Source organism: Haliaeetus albicilla, chromosome 3 (assembly GCF_947461875.1).
Source record: "Haliaeetus albicilla chromosome 3, bHalAlb1.1, whole genome shotgun sequence".
NCBI classification, from domain to species: domain Eukaryota; kingdom Metazoa; phylum Chordata; class Aves; order Accipitriformes; family Accipitridae; genus Haliaeetus; species Haliaeetus albicilla.
In genome coordinates, this window is record NC_091485.1 from 57,723,338 (window position 1) to 57,748,884 (window position 25,547).

Here is a 25,547-nt window from a genome sequence, read left to right on the forward strand (position 1 = left end):
ACCGTTCAGTGACAAAGACTCCATAATCTGCTCAAGCAGTCTTTTACAGCACTTAATTATCTTCACCTTTTTTTTTTTTTGTCCTATCTTGGTGGATAGCAATTTTCCTGTAAGCGGGACATGGTTATGGCTGATATAAAAGATCTCTCTCACTAGTCAGGGCTCCATTGCTCTCTTTCAAGATGATCATCTTGTTAGGAACATAAATATTTCACAGGTTCCTGGCTGGAAAAGCATGGTGGCACTTCACACCAGTGAAGAACTTTCTTCAAAGACACTCTTTTACACGTCTGGTGACTGCAAAATATATACATGAACAAAGGGGGCATGTTTATTTCCTTAACTCGCCAATTAGTAGATGTATAAAAACTTGCAAATGTCACTTCTTTAGAATGGTGAGAGAAAGGAAGAACATCACTGGGGTGAAGAAAGACGACCCTCAGGAGCTTTGTGTTGAGAACTTTAATGACTCATTCCCTAAGAGAGAGGGATTTGCTAAAAGCATTGTTTCCTCTTTCCCATTTTCAGAGGCTGTAGCAAGGCTCAAGCAAGGACAGGAGATACTCCTCTAGGGAGAATTCATCTAACTAAACATAGACATTGTCAATGAAGACATCTGCAGCTGGGCTAGTCCTCTTGATTCCTTTTACAGTTAATGGAAAGAAAGAGTTGCTTTTAGCTTGTGATTTAGCTTATGCCTCGGACACCTACTTTAGCATAAGATGCACCCCACAAATGCATAATTTGCTCCACTGACTATAAATTGAACCTGAGATAAATAGCTTGTATATAGCTTGTACAGCTTGTCTATATAGACATCTAGACTGTATGCATTTAAAATGAAGTGAGATGAACCCTTCTGCTGCTGACTTTTAACATGAACAGTTTCCATGGAAGGAGTCATATTATTTGCAAGCAAAATCACAGCCTTGTTTTGATTAACTTTTTTTTCTGAAGCTGCAGTCCATTAACACTCACTCATGCAGATTGTAATGATGTATTGTATATTCTTTTTAAATCTTATGTAACAGCTCTAGTGTGTAACAATGTCATGCTAATTAGAATCACAGTTTAGATTATTATGAGGCATTTTCTGCTTGGCTTGTGCTTTTAAAATGTTATTCCTCTCATTTGGCAGCCATACTGCCAAGGATGTGGCAAGGCGGGGGAGATGTGTAAATCATCCACTAAAGTTTCTATCCCAAATCAAAGTTAGTGACACCCCAGGAAAGTCAGAATCCTCCTTAACTCTGTTTTCATTATCAATCCATGAGAAAATTTCCTCCCCTCTTTGAAATTTTTCTTCAAAAATCAAGCAAAGAGGGCAGAAATTGAGACTGCCTGGTAGCTCAGGGTGCGGCTGAGACTGCCCTACCAAAAGCTCGGTGCTTGCTGAGGGATACTTGTTATTGCAGTGTCCATGTTCTACCACTGCTCTTCTAGTCTGCTTCTGCCTCCAAAAAAGCGCCAGGCTGAAGAAGAACTGGATGAAACAATCAATCAGTAGATTAGCATTCTGAGAATCAGCAAGTATCTAACTCAGGTTTTTGTAGTAGGGTATGTAGTCAAGGCATTCTTGACCCTCTGATGAATTTCTTTTGACTCCCAGTTGAGCTGTTTCATATGTTTGGTGTACTCATGGCTCTGGTAGAATAAAAACACAGGTGAGGAGGCTGCTGTCAATACTGATGTGCATTGCTACTGTAATGGTGGTGTTCACTGTAGCTCCTCCAGACATGCCCTGTCCTTTGGATATGGACTCTACTTTTCTAACCAGTGACTTGGAATGTGAGAGCAATTAGTTGGACTGGTAAAAGAGCAGCTAGCTGGCACTGTGGAAACTCATAGAGGTTAGCCAAGCAGCCTGGAACAGTTTGTAAGGAAAATGAGGGGTTAAATGACAAATAACAAGGTATACATTGCCACTAAGCTTCTAAGAAGGCAAGGCAGGAGAAGGGCTGAAATACTGAGAAAAATTAATGTTGAAGTTTGACACCTCACAAACTTACCCTAATTGCAGCAGGACCTGGCAGTGTATGTTGTGAGTAGCGCATAAAACAAATGTGTGTGAATACTGAATAGCAAGATGGTTAAAACCAGGAATAAGGACTTTCAAATTGGACAATTGGATTGTGCATGAATGGGGGGTAAGTCAGTCCTTTGTTTTGGTTTAGGGGTTGAGGTAAGTTACATCAGCTCCCTGTATTTTGATTTTCTCATCTCTAATACTGAGATAAGAAACATGTATACAGAGACTTCTTGTTTTCCTCAGTATGAGGAGACGCCTTGCTCAAGGAACAGCATGGAAGTAATTTCTGCCTCCGCTGAAGCGCAAATGGATGAGCTACCACCAACAAGCTGTCACCATCATTTTGCCTAGGCAGGTACAATAACCAGTCCCTGTTTCCACAACGGTTTACCTTTCTTTTTAAGGGTAGAAACACAAACCACCGTATCCATCAATAAAACATGCCACCCTACAAAGAGATCGTTTCCCCTCCAAGTCCAGTGATTGTCCTGACAAAATCATCTCAGAAACATCGCAAACATAATGAGATGTAGCTGAACACAAGGAGAGAACTTGCAAAAAGGAACAAAGTTAATAAATAAGGATTGGGGGAAAGCACAGGAGAATTCTTTGTGAGACAGACACGTGGTTCAGAAATGAGATTTTTAGATGGTCAGGATGTCAGGAGGGCGTTAAGAAAACATTCTGAGAGCAGACTTCAGCCCGGGGAGAGCGCTGTAATTCCCTTAACTTCAGTACAATTTATTTCAAGTCAGTCAAAAAAGACCCCAAATGTATATGACACACTACTGCAGCTATGAGGAGATGAGTAACCGTGCTGGGAGCTGGAGAGGTGAGTGCAGGAGGGAACATCCAACCCGCCTCGGCCGCAGGCCTACAGACATACAGCCGCCTGCGGTGTCCCCCACCACCCCTGAGGGAAGTCCACGGGACCTCCTCGGCTGCAGACCCCCGGCCCCGAGCCCTCCCTCGGGCTCATCCCCGTCCGCTTCCCTGACAGCCGATGGCTCGGGAGCGCGGGCACGTCTGCTGCCCCAGGAGAGGGGCCCTCTCCAGTCCCGCCGCTTCTCGTCCTCGTTTCTTGTGCAAGAGAGAAGTACTCATCCCGGCAGGCACTTGTTTCTTCTGCCCGGCCCGTAGAGGGGGATCGCTGCTCCCTACGAGCAAACACGAGACTGCCGAGCCCTGCAGGCCTCCTTCAGGAGAGCGGGGCATTCGTGCTGCCCAGGGAGCAGACGAGGAATCGGATGAAAACTGTGGCATTAGGTGAGCCAGTAACTGGCACGCATTGCTCCCTCCCGCGCCCGGCACCGCTGCCAAGCAGGACCGGGGCGGCAGGGCCTGACTCTGCCCATCTCCCAGCAGGGCTGGCCCAATTCTCGGCATCCATCAGGAGGACGAGGAGGCCGGCAGGCAGGCGGGGTCCCAGGCCAGCCCCCGGCCGTGCCCCGGCCTGCCGCCCCCTCCTCAGATCCCCACCTGCCCCCAGCAAAAGGCTACTCCTCACCGCAGACTTGTTCACTTCAGCTGTAGGAAGTAACTGCTTCCAGCACCAAATTTAAGCAACATATGAATGTATTCTTACATTTAATTAATGCCCACAGGATCTAGTATAAGACTCTGTGAAAATTCTTAATTAAGCACGCAGAGAGCTGTCTTTGGGGCAGCAGTTTCAAGCTTGTATGTACTCAGCTGGTAAACGCTAAAACTGAAGCACATACTACCTTATCATATGAGCTCAGAAACTTGGATCTGTGGTGTTTGCTCACTTCACTGCCATTTTAAAATCAATCTCAGGAGGCTCTCGGGATACTTTTTCGAGTATCAAGCCATAGAGGAAGTGCTGTTCGACTTGCTTAAGGATTCTTAACGTTGTCAATTCATCAAGTTGATTTATAGTTCTTGTTTTCCCCAGCTTTACGAAAGCGTCTCCTCTTTGCCTTTTTTCATGGCACGCTGATGTAATTCTGGCATGTTCTCCATTTGCGAGTGTCAATGGCCAGGAAGATTTATAGCTTAAGGGTAGAAAACTCCTCTGGCTATGATCTCCTCTTGTCCTTTAGTTTAGGAGTCAGAAAGAAGGAATTAATTTTAAATTGTCTGTAAATACTAATGCTGAATTAGAAATTCAGAATGTTACTGCTTTGCTACGTATGTTCCAATATATAATAGTTTGTGCTAGTCAAAATGATGAGGAAAAAACCTCCAAATTTTTCAAGATGACCTACAAAATTTTTACTTGGGTTTCTTGTTTGTAGTGATGCTGTGATAAAACTTAAAAGCATGTTAAAATATTCTCCTCTATATATTACCCATCATAGTAATTCCCTTAAATCAAATTTATTCATTTATTTTCCTACTTATTTTTCTTTCATGTTGGGAAATTTTAAACTTAATGTAAGAAAATATCTGAAGCTCCAATATTAATAAATGAATGCCGAGTAGGATCAGGCTTAAAGGCAGCTACATTAAAGCACAGAGTCCTTAAGTTGCATGATTCAAATTTCTTGAGCTTCTTGTATTTTTCATCCACTAATTTATCTTCTGGGACTCATCTTCACCATCGCTACACAAGTTAATATTATCTGTAAATGCTTCATACATAAAATGAAGTTTGTCCATACTCCTGCACAGTGGGAAAGTGCATCTTAACAAGCAAATGATTAATTTGGTTCACACAGAAGACAAATTACCACTTCATTCATTCACAGCATACACATGTACATTCCTCCTTGTGCCACAACTGTCCCGTTGTTTTCTCCCATCCCCTACTTGAAGGATGCCACCACTGTTACATTACTAAACTAACTCCCCAACATTACTGAACTAAAATAGGTTCTAGATCCTATTAGGTGATGAGCCCAAATATCTCTATATGCCCAGTATCTCATGCACAGGACACAGAATTCCATGCTTTGCTATATTGGTAAGCTGTAAACTAAATTACTATGATGTTCTTCATCTTTGGTAGATATCACTTCTCAGAACCATAATTCTGACCGAATTATTATTGAACTGACCGAAGGGTTTCATAATAGAAGAGAAAGGTTTTTTAATAGGAAACTGAGCAAAAAAGGATCTGGTTTTTTTTTTTTTCGTTTTCATTTGGTAGTATGTAGAACTAGCTGTGCTACCTACAAAAAGCTTGTGGTGAGTTTTCTGCACTTTTAAATAGTCCCCTCAAAACACCTTGCATTTGCCATTATTATGTGAGATTTGGATCACTACCTTTCCAGTCGGTTCCTGCGGAAGTGGCACAAGAACAGAACATGACAGATCCAGAAAAGAAATTTCACGACTATTCCCTTTTTAAAGCTTTTTAAGCTGTATTAGCAAAACACTTTAACATTTGAATTAAGTGATGGAGCTCCTTGGCATTAGAAAACAGCTTTCAAGACCACTGTTTTGTTTCCAAGAAGAAAAAGCTTAATAACAAAACCATTTCTGTTTCCAACTGTAACAGTATCTGGCATAATGGGATATTGTAACAATAATTCCCATCTCTTGGTGAGTGTGGATGGCTTCCTCCTCCACAGTAAGAGCAGACGAAAGAAGTAGAAGGGTCAGTTTTGAGCTCGGCAGAACACGGCGTATGTGGTTTTAGGCAAGTCGTTCAAGACTGCGTCCAAAAAAGGCAGCAGGCAACACTCAACAGTGCGTAACTTCAGGATCCAGTCTCCTCTTACAGTGCAGGTGGAGGGCTGCATGTCTTGGGAAGCAATCCAGCATAACCAGGGAGCTGCCTACATCTAGCTAGGAGAGAGATCAGAGTTATCACTGTGAATGGAACTAGACTGAGCGCCTGTGAGGTACCACCTCCCGCCTCCTGCTGAGACAGAAAGTTGTGGGCAGGTGCAGAAGCACAGAGGTAGATGTCCAGGGAACTTAAAAGTCCGAACCCCTCCTAAACACTTCAAACATATGTTTCTTAAATTTCAGTTCCTTCAGCATTAGGTGGCAGCTGACAGGGCTTTTAAAAGGATCAAAATTTTGGATTTATATGCTTAAAAGTTCCGTCTGCGTCCCACATTAGGCATTACACCTAGCTCAGCAATCCAGCAGTACTGAACTCTGCAAGCTAATTTCACCTTTTACCTCAGCTGTCAGTGTTACCCAGTAATGTACAGAGCAGGTCTTTGCTAAATCCTTTATGGATCTGGCACACAACCATTCTGCATTCATTCCTTTACTTGTAAAACAGGAGTATTGCTCCTGTAGTAGGACTTACTGTCTAAAAGTAAGGGACTAAAAGGGGACTTACTGTCCCCTACTCATAGGAATACTACAAGAATAAATAAGTGTTTTTGGAAGTGTTCAGATAATACAGACACTGGTATTTTAAAATTACCTGCAAGTACAGTTGCGCTATACAAGGTCTAAAAAATTCAGTGACTCAGAAGATCAAAAACTGCTTTCAAGGGAAGAAAAATCAGGCATACACAGTCTTTCTAGACCACTATTTGAATTCCAATTGAGGCCTTTTAGCTGTCTAAGTCATTACATGTAATTACACTGTAGATTGTATTAAGAATTAGTAGTTTATTCTAATACAGAGGAAGCGACACAATAAATACAGACAGAGTTTTCTCGATACTAGGGTACCATTTGTTGATGGAGCTAGGGGATTAATTTTGAGTAGGGAGCCTGAGGTGTTTCCCAGGAGAGGACTTGTCAGAGTTGAACATCAGGCAAGTAAGTTTCTGGTGATATTTTCTGAAAACCATTTCCGTTGTTAGAATACATGAAGTTAATGATCCATCGCCATTCTTCTAACATCTTCAGCGGAGATACATGTATTCTTGAACAACTACACAGTATTGACATTGGGAGCCTTCTTTACTAAGAAACCCTTCATCTCCGCGACTGGTGGTCTGCAGAAGCCACAGTGTTGGAAAACAAGTGGTGGAGAGGAGACAGAGGTGGGCATGGCCGGCAGCGGGCCCCTGGCCCTGCTCTGGGCTGTAGGCCCCCTCAGGGCTTCTCCGACTCGTAGCCAGAAATTTGCCACCGGTGGTTGGCTGCACCTGGGGCGGCTGGAGCAAACGCAGAGGAACGGGTGGTTCATCCTTGCTGGTTCATGCCCGTCTCCAGGCGCCCGGGGGCACGAAACGCACTGGCAGTTTGCAGGCTGAAAGCAAACCGGCGCAGGGGCCTCCTCACGGGGCGCGCATCCCAGGCGCAGGGCTTTGCGCCACGCGAACTGGGCACGGGGAGTTGACGTGGATGATAACACGGGAGAAATTAACCTGCAGCCCGTAGTGCCACCTCCGGTTTAGGCTCTTCTGCGCGTTTTAATGCGGCACCTAAGCCAGGCCTCGCTGGCCGGAGGGTGGGAGGAGGCCCCGGCGGGCCTGCGCAGGCGGGCGGCGCGTCCGGCGGGCGGCGCGTCCCGCCGCGCCGGGCCGGCCCCGCCGCGGGGCGCCGCCCGCCCTGCCCGCCAATGACGGCCGGGGCCGTCACGGCGGCGCGTCACGCGGGCGGCCGCCAAGATGGCGAAGGTGTCGGAGATGTACGACGTGACTTGGGAAGGTAACGTCGCGGCCAGACGGCGGCCTCCCGGCCGGGCCCGGGCCGAGCGGCCGACCCGCCCACCCCCGGGCGCGGGGTGGGGGCGGCGGTGGCCGCAGCCCGCGCGGTGCCCCCGGAGCCCCGCTGCGCGGCGGGCCCGGCGCAGGCCGGCGCCTGTGCCCCGGCGGCCGCTGCCGGGCGGTGGCGGCACCGGCACCGCTTCCCGGGCGGGGCCGGGGGGCGGCGGTTCTGGCAGCTGCCGGGCTCCTCGGGCTGCGGGCGGCCGGCCGGCCGGCGCAAGCGGGGCGGCGCCGCCGGAGAAGCGGCGTCGGCGAGCGCTGCTCAGCCCCTCGGGGCCCGCCGGCCCGCCGGCTGCGTGAGGCGCGCGTCGCCCAGCGAGGGCCCCGTGCCTGCCCCCGGTGCGCGGCGGGGGGAGCTTCCCCAGCGCCGCTGCGGGCCGGGGCCCTCCAGCCGCCGCCTCCGCTTTGTGGGGACGGAGCCCCGGTTCCCCCGAGGGCGGCGGCGGGGGGTTCCTCCCCCCCGCCCCGCTTCCCGACCCCCCCCAAAGCGCTGACACAGCGCTTACAAGAAAAAAAGGCCTCTTGGTTGGGTCGGCAGCTTGCGTCCTGGCTCACCTTTTGGAGCACCTGAAAATTACCTGATGCTTGCCTGAAACGTGATCATAAGCGTTTGTGGAGGAACTCCCAGAAGCTCTGAAGCGACATGCAGGCTTTTGGAAATCCTGCTCCCCAGATCTTTGTAGCTTTCATATCTGTTTGATCGTAACGATTATTTATTTTTCATATAACAATACTTTCTGAGGTTTGCCTGACACCCTCGGTGGCTTTTCTCATAAGCAGTATGTGTTCAAATGTGAGTTCATACAGCGCTCGAACCCATTACAGCCTCCTATCAGGACTAAATTAATGCTTCTCTGTAATTTGGCCATAAAGGGGGAACCTTTAGCTAGGCGGTCCCATGCATTACGAACGTTATACAGTAGAGAAGACAATGCGGAGAGAAGCTGTGTGATCTTTGGTTTTTTTTAATTTATTTACTGCTAATCTGTGAAGAAATAATTGAGCAATAGAATAATTCCCTGAGCATAGATTGTTGGTTAGTTTGGTTTTGTAGTATGGGGATAAGAGGAAGAACGTTGCGTGGGATGTATTGTAGCAGATGCCAGTAACTTGCCCATCAGAAATAGTGCCCGTGCTGTGTTTTCTGCACCTTTTTCTGTAGGGTTCTGAAGCAAAACAAAATGGAATTTGAAATATTCAGTCTTCAGCTCAAATTGCATTGATGTCAGAAAATGCTTTAGCTGGTATTGAAGAAAATAGTGCTGTAACTGAATGATTAAGGATGAAGAGGAGGGCTTTCTTGCCATTGTCTCTGGTGGTCAGTTTATAGGCAGTTTTGCTCTGATACTTGGTTGCATCAGCATGATATCATTAGGCTAACTTAGCACTTTAGAAAAAGCTTGGTTGCCCGTTCTTTTATCTCTCTTGTGAGGAGGTATAGCGCTTGTGAAGCTCAGCTTGGGTAGAGAGCAGGCAGGCCACTGTATGGGAAGGGAAGTTGTATGGAGCATTACTGGTGCCATTAGGCTTTCCCAGAAGTTGCTCTAAACCAGCTTCTGTAAAGAACTTTTCTAGTTTTTATTTTGCTTGAACATACATGGTTACAAAAAGCAGAGATGTAGGGGGTGTTTTCCCTCCTCTTGTTCTCAGGTGTCAGTGATTGTGAAGAGAGACGAGATTTTTCACAGGATAGGTAACATGCACTGTGGATATGTTTCTGTACATTTAGCCCTAGATAGTTTTGGCTGACAGTATTGCAAAGTTGTGTCTTTGTCCTCTAATGTAAAGGCCAGGTACAGGATGCTAAAGCTTACTGCTTTTGGACTTGGCTAATTCATACTGAGGTGAACATTCTACTCTTAGAAATAACCTCCATATTCTACTTCCAAGAGTTTTGATTGACATCTGTGACATTGTGCTAGGTGCATGGTTTTGCATATGGGTTTGTTGAATGAGAAATTTTTGGGGACCAGCGGGGGACTTTTATCATGGGTGGGATGATCCCAGCAGCATTGTGACCTAGTACCTTGGACGCAGTTCTAGGAATTTAATGTATCTCATCTTGAGTTTTCATAGAAATTAAGCATTTTAGACAACCAGGTGTATAGTTGATATTTATCTGAAAAATGTCCTTTATATACTCAGTCCTTTGTAAACAAGATGGTTTTTACTTGCATATTTCTCAAAGAACTGATTGGAGGTTAGGGAAAAAGAATAACATGAGACAAATGAAATACAGTTTCTACCTTGCTTCGCTTTTCACTTGGGTTCTTTGTGACAAAGGTAGGAGTTTTAACCATGACTAAATTTTATGTTAGATCAATGCGTTTTACAGATGGTTAGGAAAGATAACTGAAAATAACTGTATTTTCTACTGTTGGAGCTATCTTTATTTTTCTTTCTTTACTTTGTCTGCTGCTATGTCTTGAGCTTTAAAGTGTATTTTGAAAATACCGTAAAATGCTTTATAGGATGAAATTAACAGTCTGTATATGTGAGGCCATTTTCTTGCAAATGTATGTATTGGGGAACATGATATATAACAAAGAGAAAATCCCAAACGAATTTAAAACCTGAACACTTCTATCTTTTAATGTCTCCAGTCATTTGAGTCCATTTTAGATGACAAAATTTCTTCCTTCCTGTGACTTAGAAACTGAATTCATATTTAGGTTGTATAGAAAGACTGTAGGAAATGGAAGACAGTCTAATGTTTTATCTCTGTCATAATCTGTGTGCAATTAAGTGTTGGTGAGGTGTTTTCGTTGTGTTCCATGCTGTGTTTCCTTGCTTTTAGGTATTCCTAATTTTCAGTTGTAATCAAAGGGGCAGATCACTTTACTCTGGATTTTATATATGAATTTGCAGGGTTACAACAGGCAAAGGTGAGATGCCGGGGCATTAGTTGAGGCCACTTTGAAAGCTGAGTTGTTATGGTTAGAGACAGCATCCGCAGTGCCCAGCTGAGCTGCCTTTGCCTCCGCTTGCACTTGCAAAGTACTAGTTAGGCATCCGGATAAGGCCAGGGGTCTGGAAACCCGCAGGGAGCAGTTTGCCAGGCCATTGCACACCCTGTGCGTTTAGGTAAGCTTGTTGAACTGGTGGATTTGTGAGGTTTTTGGCTTGATTCCTATTTTGGAAGATGAGAGTGGGTGGAGCTGAGGTGTGGTGGAAGATTTGGTGTCTGTAACAGAAGAACAATGTACAAATGAGCTCTAGAAATATAATGGTTATGGGGTCCCTGAGTGACTGCTGGTGGCAGCAGTTGTTACATGTCAAGGTAATGTTTTGGAGTATGCAATGTATGTCTCTAGTAATAGGGGTAGCTTCCTTTATTTCAGCGGGTGCTTTTAGATATCGAGGACTTGAAAACTATGATCCAGCTAAACAATCAAAGTATAAGTAATTATAGGAGGATCACTTCATATCTGGTTGCTCAAGCCAAATTAACTGACACTTAACAGACACAAAAATAAAACACAGGTTATTTCTTTTGGCTTGCTGTAGGCTGCTTGCATGTTTTTTGGGAACAGCAAACATTGTGGCAAGTGCATCTGCTCCTTTGAACTTGTAATGTTTTGATTTATATGTGCAAAGCTTGGTAATTTAAGAGAATTTAGGACTGAAACAAATATAACAATTGCTCAGGACCAGCCTATATATGTGACAGGAGTAATTGTAGCTGAAACTAGACATGTCTTTAACATTTTTTTTCTAAAATCTCCAATTGCTATTGCCCAACCTTGTATTATGTGCTGTATGTAGATTTGCCTCCAAGACTTAAATTATTATTGGCTGACTTTTGATAGCTTTCTTAGTAAACAATTCATTAAGTTTGACAACATTGTGAAAAGTCTTGTGTAAATTTTACTGCAGTTTTTTTAGCATTTTCTTTCTTCTACCTTAAAATTCATTATTTCTAAAACTGATGAGCCTCCTGATAGATTCACATCAATGAGAACTTTTTTTTTTTAACTTTGTTTTTTGGTCATCAGCTGATATACTGTTATACTGTTCTGCGTCGACAGTTTTTTTCCATCGCTGTAAATGCTGTGCTTGGGTGATGAATGGTAGATGTGTGTTCTGTTAATACATAATTCAGACACTATTCCATTTGGAATCACACTGGAATGGAGGCATTGATAATTTCCAAGTAAATGAGTGGATGGAAATCAGACAGCTTATTTATTTTTATGTGTTTAGCTTGTCGGCTTTTGTGAATGTTTCTGTTCTCTCACATTCTTGCTGTCTAACTTTGAATATCCAGGGACCATCATGTGTCTAGAACCGTTTAAATTTACCCATGCATATGAAATGTAACCCTGTGGTGGTTTTGGTTGAATTTCAAAATACAAAATGTAGCACAATAACAGTCTTATGAGCAATCTGAGATCACTTCAGGTAGATGGAAGAAAGCTCAGTGTTTAATTTTTATCTGTCAGTTATGTTAACTATGCATTTTGAAGAAAAACTGACAGTGTTTAGATCTATTGTTGGGTTTGTTTTTCCAGCAGTTGTAAAGTTTAAAAAAAATATTGGCAACAGTTGTCATGGTACCTTCATGTTAGTAAAGCTACTGTCTTATTAATGAAAACTATTTTCCTTAAGTTTCCTCAAAATCTGTTCTTGTATGTGGAACGTCTACACGTATATAAATGTATATAGGTATATAAAATCCCATTCTTAGCAATTTCCTGATCCAGAGGATAACTAAAACCTAGGCTAGGTAGTGCTCTTTAGCTGACTGAGTATGCCTGCTGTCTTGGAGATCTGATCCATAGTAAATGTACTCTTGAAAGAAAAATCCTAGTGCTAAAAGAAACTGTCTTTTCTATCTTACCTAGATAGCGATAATTTTTATACCTTCGGGTACTTCTGTGGTGTAGAAAGCCTTCACTTTCATGTCTGCTTTTCTTGTGGCTCCTTTCTGTAGGAGTGTGTAGATTCTTTTGAGAGTGGAAGTTCACAGCATTTTGCTTACAATGATAAACGTGAGCAGTGGTTGAGTTCTCATAGTTTTTCTAATACTAAGAGTGAAAATTTATTCACCTGGAGCAGAAATGCAATTATACTACTGTTTGTAAATATGAATTTGAAACTAATTGGGAGAAATCTCTCGTAGCCTATTTTTCCTAACCATGGGTAATGTCTGTTAAATTTATCATTTATTGGATAACTAGGTATAAGGGGGTCTTACTGCATATGTTACTAACCTGAGAGAGTGCAAACTTAGAAATTGAATCGATTATATTAAAGCATGAACGTGGTTTGTGTATATGGTTTCAGAGGTCTGGTACACCTATCTGTTCTCTAGTAGCTTCTAATATTAGTAGAAGTTACTTTTTTAGATCTATTGCTCTCTAAACCCATTCTTCATATGCATATTTTTAAGAAATAAAATTCAAATTCCATTACTATCTGGAAATCTCAATATTTTCTTATGTTTTTCTCCCCTTTGCCCCCAGATATGCGTGATAAAATGAGGAAATGGAGGGAAGAAAACTACCGAAACAGTGAACAGATCGTGGATGTTGGAGAAGAGTTAATTAATGAATATGCATCTAAACTTGGAGATGACAGTAAGTAAACAATCATTATTTTTAAAACTTCCATTCTCTGATTTTGTTTTCTCTTTTCAGATTCTATTTTGTATGTCTGTGTTCCCTTTCTGTATCTGCTATATTGCTGAAATATATATTGCTTTCTTAGTCTAATAGGCTTCCAGAATTCCCAGATTTTATTTCTTTCCCAAATATAGGCTGCAGTGAAAACAGATGGAAAAATTACCTCCTAGAACTGTTAGTTTGCTGTGTTAGTAGTTAGACCATTATGTGAAAACTTAGTGTGAAACGGTTATTTAGCTGTCATTTGGCTGATTTTCTGTTCTTCAACACTGTGGCAAAAATTGAGAAGTATCTTTTTATAACAGAGAAAGCTATTCCTCAGTCAGGTCATACATACTGCAGAAATTAATATTAAGGCTGCTTTTATTACAACATTACATTTGTGATATTATAGTTGAAGGTAAGTCTAAGTTTCCACTATTCATGAAATTATTATTTTCAGGGGATTTTAACTGCCTTACACTAATTTCAGTAGACAAAAGCTTGGATATAACATTTTTTTACTAAAAGAGAATTGTTTAGAAACATGCCACAATACAATAACGCTCTCTATTATAAGCATAAAATAAAACAAAGTATAACAAAGTGCTGTCAAGATTGTATAGGTTTGCATATTAATCTCACACAGGTTTTTATTTTAATGCTCATTCTTTCTTCTTTTTCCCTTTTTTATAATTCAGGTAATTTAATACAGACATTCTTTAATACATTTCTCTTGTAGTTCTTTCATTTTATTAACTTCTGCTATATAGTCACAGTGGATTTTAGCAGCCACAGCAGTGCATTGTATTTACTAATAAAAGTTACAGTATGCCATATGATTAACTTTGTTCAGCTGTAGTTAGTTAACTTTAATTTTATATACCTAACGTCATACGGTGTTCCAGGAATTAAAATCTACATAGTCATTTCAGAAGGACACTTTGCCTCCCTTTCTTGTCAGGTGAGGAATCTTTCAGTATTGGGTTTGGAGTTCTGCAGATAGGATTCGTTTTATATAAATGCTTTGCTCTGGTTCTGTCTTGCACCTTCCAAGCTGTAATTCTGTTCTGGAGTTCTTTCTGTTGTAAGGAACTTTGCCACTGCAAATGTTGTACTCTTTTGGATATAAATACATGGATAATCTACCCAAAATATCATGTATTGAAGATACCTCTATGCATAGCAGTGAGTCATGAAGTGCGTTTGGAGATTCAGTGTCTGCAGAAGATACTGCACTGTGAGGGGGTCTTATACTGTAACTCTGAGGAACGTGCTTGTTTTTAGACTACATGGGTAGGCTTAATACACCCACCTGCAAGAGAGTTGTGGTAGGTTCCCTCTGCTTTAGAAGAACTTTGAGAACTAACCTTGATTTTATTTTCTTCTTACCATGTTGCTAGTAATTTATGAGAATTGTATTTTAGTAAGAAATTGTTGAAGAGCTTGATATTCCTCTTGAATCTTACCAATGCCTTTCTGAAATGCTTTTGTCAGTAATACAGGCTGAGACGTTCCTTTCTTTTCAGTGTTGAGTTTGTCCTTCTTTTCAAGATGTATGCATTTTATGCTTTTATAGACTTGACATTCAGGATTTATTAGATAAATTACCTGTGATGTTCCTCATGTTCTTAGCCAATGCATAAAAGTAGATGAAATTAATTTACATATTTGCATTCTGTTTATTTTTTTTTTTAAAGTAATATCAGAAGCAACTATATACCGTTTTAAAAACAAACAACCAAAAAAACCCACAAACTTCTACAGTAGACGTAGAATTCTTTCTTGAGTAGCCGTGGAAGGTGAATGAGTTGTGTATGATGAATGTTAGTCTTGTTGCTTCATGTGTTTTCAGAAGACATCTGGATATTACAGTGGCTAACTTCACAATGCATATAGAAGGGAGAATAATGAATGCAATGGGGTAAATTATTTGGGTATCTTGCCTCCTCAGGCAGAAGACATCCAATGTAATTGGTGAACAAAAAATTTATTATTATTAGAGTTTTTAAAATAACTTACTGAATAGTCAAGTCTAAGGGGCAGGGATACTATTATCCACATTGTAATTTTAATGAAAAGTTGGGATTTTCTTAGGGACAGTCAGTAGTCCAAAGCTATAGAGTTGGACTTAAAGTAGAGGAGTAAGACCTTTGGCTTTTTATGTTGTTTTTTTTTAAGCTTGAACAAGAAAGCCCTAGTACAGATTAGAAAAACAGATCCCTGTGGACTGGTTACTTGACTCTCATACAAGTGTTCTTTTGCCTAATATCTGACACTAACCTGTGCTAGGCTTAAAGCATCAATGTAGAAGTTTGATCGAATGGGGAGAGCCATTTCATAAACTAGAAAAGTATCTTATTCTTAGAATTTTTTAAAAAAACATCATATATAGTTTATATCATGGATATATGTTCTCTGTATTTTGTCTGCATCTATGTATGCATTTTTACGTTCGTGGAAAAAAATGTATATGTTATATAATAAAAACAGAATATATGTCTTATAGTTCCAGTGGGGAAGAGGGGTTACAGGCAAATTAATGCCTGTTTCTCTTCTTTTGTATACTTAGCAAAAAATAGTATTTTCTTTAAAAAATAGTGCAAATTCATAGCATAGAAACTATTTTTAAAAATGAGAGGGCCTTTGTTATTGTTATTTTATATTTTATTTTTATTTTATATTTTTATTTTCAAGACATTTGCTTCTGTTTCAGTTCTATGAATTATTGAGTGCACCTGATTGTATTTACATGACTTCAAAACACTTAGTACTTCTAAACTCACATTACGTGCTTCCCTCTACCATAACCTCTCTTTTCTGAAGCTGATGTAGCTACAGTGTTAAGTTCTTTATATTCAAGAACCTGGTAGGCCTAGAACAGAAATAACGTGATCTGTCATTGATTTAGAGAAATTGTTCAATGCCAGGAAGATGACATTTGTAGGACTTGCAGCAGCGAAACAGTTAAGGGAAATTTATTTTCTTTCTAGCCCAAGTGTCTGTTCTTCAGGTCTGATCAGAGAGCAAGTCCTAATGGGGATCTGCTTAGAAGACTGCAGCTATAATGTTAGGAAAAGCAGAGAATTAGAGCTTTTTTGCCTCTCAAGATGTCAAAAGGTACTTTGTTACTAAAAGCAATAAAATTGCTTAAATGCGTTTTTAATTAATTCCAGCAGTTTCTTAAAATGTCTGTTTCAGTAGTGATCCACAGGAGTAGAAGGGGAAAAATACACAGACAAAATTCATTAATCTTATTTACGTTGTAGGTGTTTCCCATTATCTTAAAAAATAAATTATCTGCATTTAATGTCTCTTTTGTGTCCAGTTTGGATAATATATGAACAGGTGATGATTGCTGCCCTGGACTGCAGTCGAGATGATTTGGCATTGGTAAGTTTTCAAGTTGACTTTTCCCTGAAACCTTAAGTTTTCTTCCTGGGTATCTCTTCTAGATAGTTCTTTGGACAGCTATAGGATATTCTGAACTCCATAGCTTGGACTTGTAGAATATCTATCAAGAAATACACTGCTGGGAAGAAACTGCCTCCACCCACCTTCTCTAATCTGTAACTTTTGTTTAGACAGATCATGTCTCTTCCAATAGCCATGAAAATATTTACAGCTACTCTGGTGTGGGCTAAATGTCAAGAATAATACTGAAGTTGCCATATTGTACAGAGAGTGTTTGTTTATTGAAAACTTCTCAATTTTATTGGTTTTTTTGAATGTTTTGAGGTAAAATGTCCTGTCGTGCATTTCATATTATATGTCATGTTGGCTATCGTCAAAGAAAGTAATTGACATATTGGAGCAAGTCTTCAAGATGAATAAAGAGCTGGACTGCATAATGTATACAGAAAGGCTGAGAGATCTGGGTTTGCTAAGTCTTGAGAAAGCTAAGAAGATATTTTATTGCTATCTTTGAATATGTACTAATGGGAAGGTATAAAGAAGACAGAGTCAGATTTTTGTAGATGTGCAGCAAAAGACAAGTGCAAGAGACGTAAGCTGCAACAAAGGAAATTCCAATTAGATATCAGGAATAAGTTTTTAACAAGGGGGTTAATGAACACTTTGGGACAGGTGTCACAGAGAAGTTGTGGAATCTCCTTTGGAGATGCTCAGAAATGGATTGGAATATGGTCCTGCACTCACTTGGAAGCTGGCTGTGTTTTGAGTGGGGATTTGGAGCAGGTGGCCTCCAAAGGTCCCTTGCAATCCAAATTATTCAGTGATTCTTGATAAAAATACTGCGAATGGATATTTGGGTTTAGTCAATTTGTATGCAAATGTATTTGAATTATACAAATGGCGATTTAGATAAAGAGTTTATTTAGAACTGTAACACCTGTTCACTAGATTAAAAATGAAAAAACACCAAAACAAACAAAAAACCCAACGAAGCTTAGCTAATCCTTTAAAGGCAGCAACTGAAAAAGGCAAAGTGTGTTTTGCAGGCAAATTTTAATAATCTTATCATCCCTCCTTCACAAAGTGCTGGGAAAAAAACATGAGCTCGTCTAGTGCCCTGAAATCCAGCAAGCTTGAGCTTATCCTAAGTAAAATGAGAGGTATTTTCAGGAGTCCAGGTGTTTCATGGGGATTGCTCTTCCAGTGCCTTGTTCTCTGTCAGATGGCAAAATAGCCCATAAAGTCTTTGAGCTTCATGTGATGTCATTTGGGTGAAACTTAATGGTCTGTGATATACAAGGGGTCAGACTAGAGGATGTAGTTGGGAGAAGGGCAATTTGAAAGTAGGCAGAACTAGACAAGTTTATCTTGCATCCCATATGTATATGGTAAAATGGAGTACACTGGAAAATACAGCCATAACACGCTGAACTGGTCATGAACTCACTGAACTTCCCTTTCTTTTGTTCCTCAGAAGAAAATACTGTTGTAGTATAGATGTTTGTTTAAACAAAAACAAATAGACTTACTGTTTAAATAAATATATTTCTATGTTCTGATTTGTATCTAAAACAGTTTTGGTCTTTATTTTCAGGGTCTTTTTAGGAAGACTTTCACAAAATTGTTGAGGGAGCCAGTGTTGAAAGATCAGTTGTGAAATACTATTTATTTTTACGAACTGTGGCAGAGATTTTAAATTGCAGTTTCTGTGCCCTCTAAGGAATATTGCTTGAGATGAGGGAGTGCAACATTTTATATGCAGCTCAGAAAGGAGGTGAAAAGCTTAGAGGGAAACTTAGTTGTTTTTTTAATTTTTTTTTTTAAATCTGACTGATTTATAATAAAGAAATTAATTCAAACAAGTCAACATCATATGTGGCTTTTTGCTACAGTTGTAGCCCCAAAGTAGACAAACAGCTTCGGAACTTTTGTTTTTTAGCAGTGAGCTTTTGACAGCTGTGATGCATTTTGCTTAGGGGGATAGGTCTCATCTGCTCCAAATGAGGAGGCTGAGATGGTTTTCAGAGTAATTTATCTGACTTTTGCTTTTGCTTTTTCTTTCCTCTTTTTATTACTGTTGTCCTCTCTGTCCTGCACAAAATGACTATGTGTAATGCATGCCGCTTCTGCAATCAGCCAGTTCTTTCATGTGCATGTTTTGGTGAAATCACCTACTGTTGGCAGGTACTTGCACTACCAGTATTTTACACGCTGAAGTCCAGGTTTATATTTCTTTGCCTTTGTCAGACCTTTAAAATTAAAAACTGACATGATTAAAAGAATCAGAAAACAAATTAACTGCAAATTAAAGTTTCACATACAAATGAGATTTGCCATTGGAGTTGCGGAGTTTCTGAGAGAATCTCGAAAGGAGATATTGACATAGTGCAGAACCGGTGCTCAATAACATAAATGATTATGGGGATTACAGGTTAATTTTAAAAGGAGGACATTCGGTGCTGCTGAGTCCAGAACATTTTGAAGATACAGGTAGTGTAGCTTATTCATGCACTTTTGTTTTTGAAAGTCTTGCAGTGAGTTGTTTGTGACTGTCTTACAACTTTTCATGTCACTTTATTGTATGTGATGTCTTAATCTACAGGAGTTTATTTTGGCTTTGTGGCTGCTGTATTCGGTTGAATGATGATCATGTAGTCAGATCTAACGTGAACAATTCTGGTCTTGTAGTACTGCTGCACTTGAGTGCTACTTCATCAGCTTTTTTTTGTATTGTCAGTGGGGTTTTTCTAGATGTAAAAGTCCATCTGCAGATTGTGGAGCTTAGTATTATTGCAAATGTTACAATTTTTGACATTTAAAAATTTTATTGGAGAAAAGCAGTGCATGTTTTTATACTGAAAATCACTGTCCTTCAGGATTCCCAGATCACTGGGCCAGTGGGTGGATTTATTGTCTGCAAAAGTTCTTTTTAAAATCTAGAAGTTTGTATTGTAAAAGCTGGAGTGAAACTACTTTTCTGTAGTTTTATGTAAATTTTCCTGTCTCTTAAGAACATTCACAGATTAGTTCAGATGTCATGTAATGTACTGCTAAGTACATGTAGTTTTTTATGACAGTTTGTTGTCGAGAGCAGCAGGAGTTCACCTAGACATCACTGTAAGTGCCAGTAAACTGTTTCTGTGCTAAACCTGAGTCTTGCTATGTGAAATTGCATTTTTGAGATCTTGGTTTGTTGGAAACTAGGATGATCATGATGAAAATCTCCTGTGCTTACTTGAGGCTAAACATTACTGCTTTGATTACTGTTTCCTTTCTCTTCCTTCTCTATTTTTTTGCATATGGAGAGATGTGAATATTTCTCTCTTCTGTGCTCTAGCAACCTGTTTATCTATAGAAACAGAGAGGGAATCTATTAATTTTTACTGATTTGCTTCTGGATTTTTCCTTTGACCAGTGGATGTGATGAGATGGAACAGATTATGTAGATAGGCCTCTGCTACAACCTTAGGTCTGAAGATCAAGTTTATAAGCTGAGTTGCATAAAGAAATGCCTGGAAAAGGAGGGTTCTGCGTGAAGCTTTTAATGTGATTCAAACTAGTGGTCTTTTTTGAGAGCCTGGGGACTGTCCTGCCCACTGTAATGAGTCAGCTACAAACTTTGCAATGCTATCTAGCCGCATTCATGATATGGTTAGAGTTCGTTTGCTCTGGGGAAGTTGTGACTCAGTTCCTCTACCAAACATCTTTTTTCGCTAATCCGGAGAAATCTGCCTGTGATGAATTTCTTTTATCCAGCCCAGGTGTCTCATTGATTTCAGGAGTTAGAAGCTATGCCTCTTCTGCCAGCAGGCTCAACCCAAGCCAGTGACAAACATTTTCTTTGGATTTCAATTTTTATTTTAAAAATAAACACAGAGCATAGTATTAGCATAGTTTGTTCCATTGTAAGATATCCATTTATTAAAGAAGCTTCACATAAGCTCTTACCGTCTTTATTTTGTTTTTTTACTGTCTTGTGTTGTTATGAGGCAACTAAGTAGACTTCAAGTTTTAATAGTATCAGCACTGTTTTAGTAGGTTTAATTTTCTAGACAAATAACTATTTCCAAGAAGGCCTGATGATCTAATGAACTGTATGGAAGATATTTCTTAGAATTAGTTTTCTAACAGACAAAGTTTCAGTTTCTGAGGTTTTCTTTATCAATACATTTTATTGCTTATTTCAAAAATTGGTATTTGCTTTTATTTAGAAGTTCCATTTCATGTTGTTGAATTCATCAGCTAAGGACTTTTTTTTTCCTTCCAGCTTCTGTGTAGATAATTATATTCACAATGGTATTTTTGGGTTTATTTTTATAGTTTTGTCTTCAGGAACTAAGGCGGCAGTTTCCTGGGAGCCACAGAGTCAAACGATTAACTGGAATGAGATTTGAAGCTATGGAAAGGTAAAGCCTGAATTTAAAAAAAAAATGTATTTTCTGTCCGGAAAGGTGCTTTTGATTTCTTAAAAAGGAATTCAGGCACTATATAAACATGGCAAAGCAATGCTGGGCAGTTTCTTTATGGAAAACAACGACGTACATGATCATATAATGTTTAGACATTTTTATTGCATTTTTGCATGTACTATGCAGTGTTATATTTTTGAAGTCTTCTCATCAGACTTCATAGATTAAAAAGATCTTACTCGACAACATATGTCATTATACAGTAAAACACTAGGCGCTTTTTTGACGAAGTCTGAGAGATAAACGTTTCATCTCACAGAGCTAGAGTAGCATATGAAAATCAGTGCCAGCATTTTTTTGTCTTCACTGTTCTCTTATGCTTCTAATTACTGCAGGATGTAGGTCTTTTCCCTTGTTTTCTGAGTGTAGATAAATCAAGTAGAACTTAATAAGGATTAAATCTATAGGGTTAGTTATAGAAACAACTCAAAAAACCATGTGGAATAGAATGGCAGAACCTAAAAGTCAGACTGACCTTTTTGAAATGACGCATGGAATGGTTATAAGATACTAAGTTTAACAGGAGTTGTTAAAATAATGAACAGCTTAAAACTTTACAGTTTTCTAAGAGGAATGACCTCAGGGCTTGAGGTTGACCTTTGTTGTCCACCTTTTTCCTTTGTATGCATCTTTGATATCGACATTTTTTCCTAAAGCACTTGGCTTGGGTGTTGAGAAGGACTTCCAGCTTCCAGTGCCTTTGAATGCTAGCAAATCTGTTCCATGCCACATTTTGCATACGGAGTTGGTGAGATTTTGAGCTTTTGGGCCATCTTTATACGAAGGAATTGGAACTCGAAAGTAAATCCCTAAATGCTTTTTTTTTTTTTGTAATTTATTTATTTAGCAGATGTTGTTCATCCATTGCATCCTTGCAAAATTAACTTTTAAAATGTTACTTGATATGAGCCACCAATGAATGTCCATTGCTTGGGTCAAAAGGAGTGGATAACCAGACTCCACAACCACAGGGCCAGTCTTGGGACAACTGGATGTTCCACATTTCACAGTCGCTTTATATCAAATACACATTGATGAAGACTTTCCATTAAACTTAGCTCTCTTTCTGTCTTTATTTGATGTAGTATAGGAAGACAGTGAGAGAATGGCAGCAGATTTTGCCCCCTTCCTGAAACCTGTTCAGAAGTACAAAAGAACATAATTCTGTGCAGGCTTATGTGACTGCATTGAAGATGTTATTGCATGGGAACAGATATTTGTGGGAGACGACTGCTGCATAAACATTATGTGTTGTTTCAGCAATGAATTGAGATTGAGCCACAGTTTTCCGAAAGTGCTCATAAAAAGTCTTGACAAAATGTCTCTGTCAGGTTAGATCCTTGAGATTGGAATGTTGGGGGAGCAGAGGCAATAACGAAAGCTGATGTTTCATCTTCATAGATTTTCTGCAGAAGTCAGAGGAGAAAGAGGCTTCAGCTCTGGGTTGTCTTGAACAGGAAACCATCTGCAGGTACTCTAAGCCATGCCCTGGAGAAGCCTGTCTCTCTCCACTGACTACAAATGAAGCCTAGCCTAGGGAGACTTAAGCTGGAGGGATCACGTTTTCAATTGAAGAAGTGAGCTTCTTGTTAAATTCTAAGTGACTTCTAGGAGTGGATAAGATTCTGCCTTCCCCTCAGGAACAAAAAAGGGTAAAGAACATCCCTGTAGACTGAGACATTCCCGTAGACGCTTGCTAATCAAACGAACAGTATTCTGGAACTTCACCCTGTAAAGCTGTGATTATGGCCATCATGTTCAGTCTTAGAAAATACGTTGGATAAAGTAGCAACTAACAGGGAACATGAATACAGCATTTTACAGTACATCTGCTCAAGTCCACAGCAGTCACCTTCTACTTGTTTCTGATTTTGTGCTTCCTTTGACATTTGTTCTCATACCTTACGGTAACTGGACTGGACAGCTGAGCTGTGCTAAAGTCAGCAGTGCTTACGGAGCAGTGAGAGTACGTCAGTGGGTGTTCAAGGTGAGAAGGATATGTGTAGCATCAAAACCAAATCAGCAATACCTCTGAAAAACTACTTGTCAAACTCTACATGAAGACACAAAGTATGCCCTAGTTATGTGGTGATAGCATAACAGCTGTGTAGTCAAATGTGGTTTGACTTGAATTATTTAATTTGTCCAGTTTGGGTCATGTACATAGCTGGCTGAACACACAGATCTATTTCCCAGAAGGTTTAAAGCATTTGTAGCAGCTGGAGTAACCTGTTTTGAGCATACTTCAGATAGCAGAATTAATTAATAAAACCTATGTAGTGATGGTGGAATACATTTTCTTTCAAGATTTATGGTATAGTCTAGGGGTGGACTTTTGTGTGAATCCCCCCAGTTTACTGTATGTGGCTGCTTATACTTTATAAAATCATAACAGAAGAAACTTACATGAACTTTTAAATGACAATCATGAAATGAAAAGTCATTTTTTTGGGTGGCCTTTCAAATTTGGGGGTTTCTCTTTCTTGGGAGAGGTGAAAGGTAGAGTTGGGATGTGATGATTGGACCTGTTGGGTACAAAAAAAAGAACAGGTAGGAGAGTAAGAAATTTGGGTGTAAAATATATAAGTTTCTCCTGAAACAGTATTCTATGAAGCAATTACCGTGTATTTTTTTTAACTTGGTGGCATAAAATACTGCTGTTCATATTTAGCTAGCACTCAAGAGAATTTTTTATGAGTATAGTTTGCTTAAATATATTCAGTATAAAAAGTGCGGGGGGGGGGTTAACTATTGGAAGGACAGTCAAAAAGTCAGGAGTTCTGTCTCAGAAATAAATAGAATGATTTCTTTGAACAGGTATGATGATGCTATCCAGTTGTATGATAGAATTTTACAAGAAGATTCAACTAACACAGTAAGTTTAAAAGATTTTTCTGAACTGCAGTGGCTTGTTGTTTGAAATTGTGATAACATTTTGTGGGTTTCACTGTGGAAAAACGTGTCTATTACTGTATTTGTTTCCTTTAGTTTCCTGGTATAATAATCTATGTAGCATTCATTAGAACAAATGAGTTTTGTTTCATGATGAGAGGGCATGATATAATGCCTGCTTAAACACTGAATTTAGAAGACAGGATTATAACTAGCAACCTTTCCAGCAGTCTTAGTAGGGTTTACATTGGGCCTTTCAGCTTTTCCATTTGCCCTGAATATTCAGTATTTACAGGACCAATATAGTCTGCCATGTGTCTTCTGTCTTCCTAATACTTAAACTTACTTAAATATTGTGTATGAATACATTCAGATAGTGCTTGAATAGCAGTTATTTTGATTTATTGTCTGGGACATTTTACTAGCTTTTGAATCAAAATACTATAAAGCTTGCCAATTGTATAAAACAAAATCTGAGGCAGACTGTACTTTACTTTTAAGCATTTTTTCAATACTTGTTGTGTAAGCCACCTTGAGCTATTAGATACCAAAATCAAAGTCTAGGGAAACTTGTAGCAATGTATTTTCATGCATTTTTTTCCACGAGGATAAAACTAGAAACATGAAGAAACTATGGAGTTCCAAATATTTATATCACATGATGCAGAGTCAGTTTATTAGCAGTAATCATTGTCTGTTTGAGGGCATATGTTTGTCTATGTAACTTGGTTTTGGGGAACTGGTTCTCTTTATTGGGTAAACTTCTATGTAAATGTAATACTTGGGCTATTGCAGATGTTTTGGCAGTCTCATGTCAATGTTCCTTCATGCGTTTTGAAACTCTACCTTTCTTCAGTCAGCTTATTGGATGTGGTCTGCTATTCAGGAGGGGAAAACCCACAGAAACACAGATAACTGGGGGTAACTGGGGTATGCCAGAGCTGGATATAGATAAAATACCATCACTTCAGTTAAGTAAACCATTTAAAAAAACCCACAAAACAAATTAAAAAAAACCCACAACCAAAAAACACCTAAAACCACCAAACCAGAAAATTATTTTCAAGGCAACACATCTGAAAACATTAATACCAAGTTAAGCACTCGGAGGACAGTGGTAGGTTAAAGTCTGTGTCTTTTAGCAGTGATAGAACTCATATTTTTTACGTGAGGGTAAAAACTGTTTAAATTCTCCACTCTTATTTTTCGCTCTCCCTAGGGCCGTACTACTTGAACTATGTTCTGCGAGACAAATGCAGGTGATCTGCAGTTGTCCTTTGAATGTCTATAGTGTTTTCGAGTAGAAGTTTTAGCACAAGGTGCATAGCTGTCTGCAGTAAATCTTGATGGATTTTTATCAGTGTATGGCCCAAAGAGTTTCAGAAATACTAAGTCTTCAGAGTTATGTTAAAACAAGATGGAACACATCTACAGTGAAGCCACAAGATTAGGTCACCTAGGTGCACTTTTTATGACCTTTTGCTGAAGCCAGTGGAAAATGGAGCACCATATTACAATGACTTCTGTGGACCACAGATCTTTGAAGTGTGCA

General features: G+C 39.8%; 1 protein-coding gene across 2 annotated transcripts in view; it reads left to right on the forward strand.

Annotated features, from left to right (window-relative positions):
* Window positions 1-7,418: 7,418 nt before the first annotated feature.
* The window catches only part of EMC2 (ER membrane protein complex subunit 2), a 42,381-nt gene continuing 24,252 nt past the window's right edge, over window positions 7,419-25,547 (forward strand). For both annotated transcript variants that reach the window (XM_069779907.1, XM_069779908.1), the window contains exons 1-5: window positions 7,419-7,558; window positions 13,083-13,196; window positions 16,549-16,613; window positions 20,955-21,040; window positions 23,921-23,978. In XM_069779907.1, the coding sequence (XP_069636008.1) occupies window positions 7,519-7,558; window positions 13,083-13,196; window positions 16,549-16,613; window positions 20,955-21,040; window positions 23,921-23,978 (363 nt within the window). In that variant the 5' untranslated portion in view covers window positions 7,419-7,518. The remainder of the gene's footprint in view (window positions 7,559-13,082; window positions 13,197-16,548; window positions 16,614-20,954; window positions 21,041-23,920; window positions 23,979-25,547) is intronic.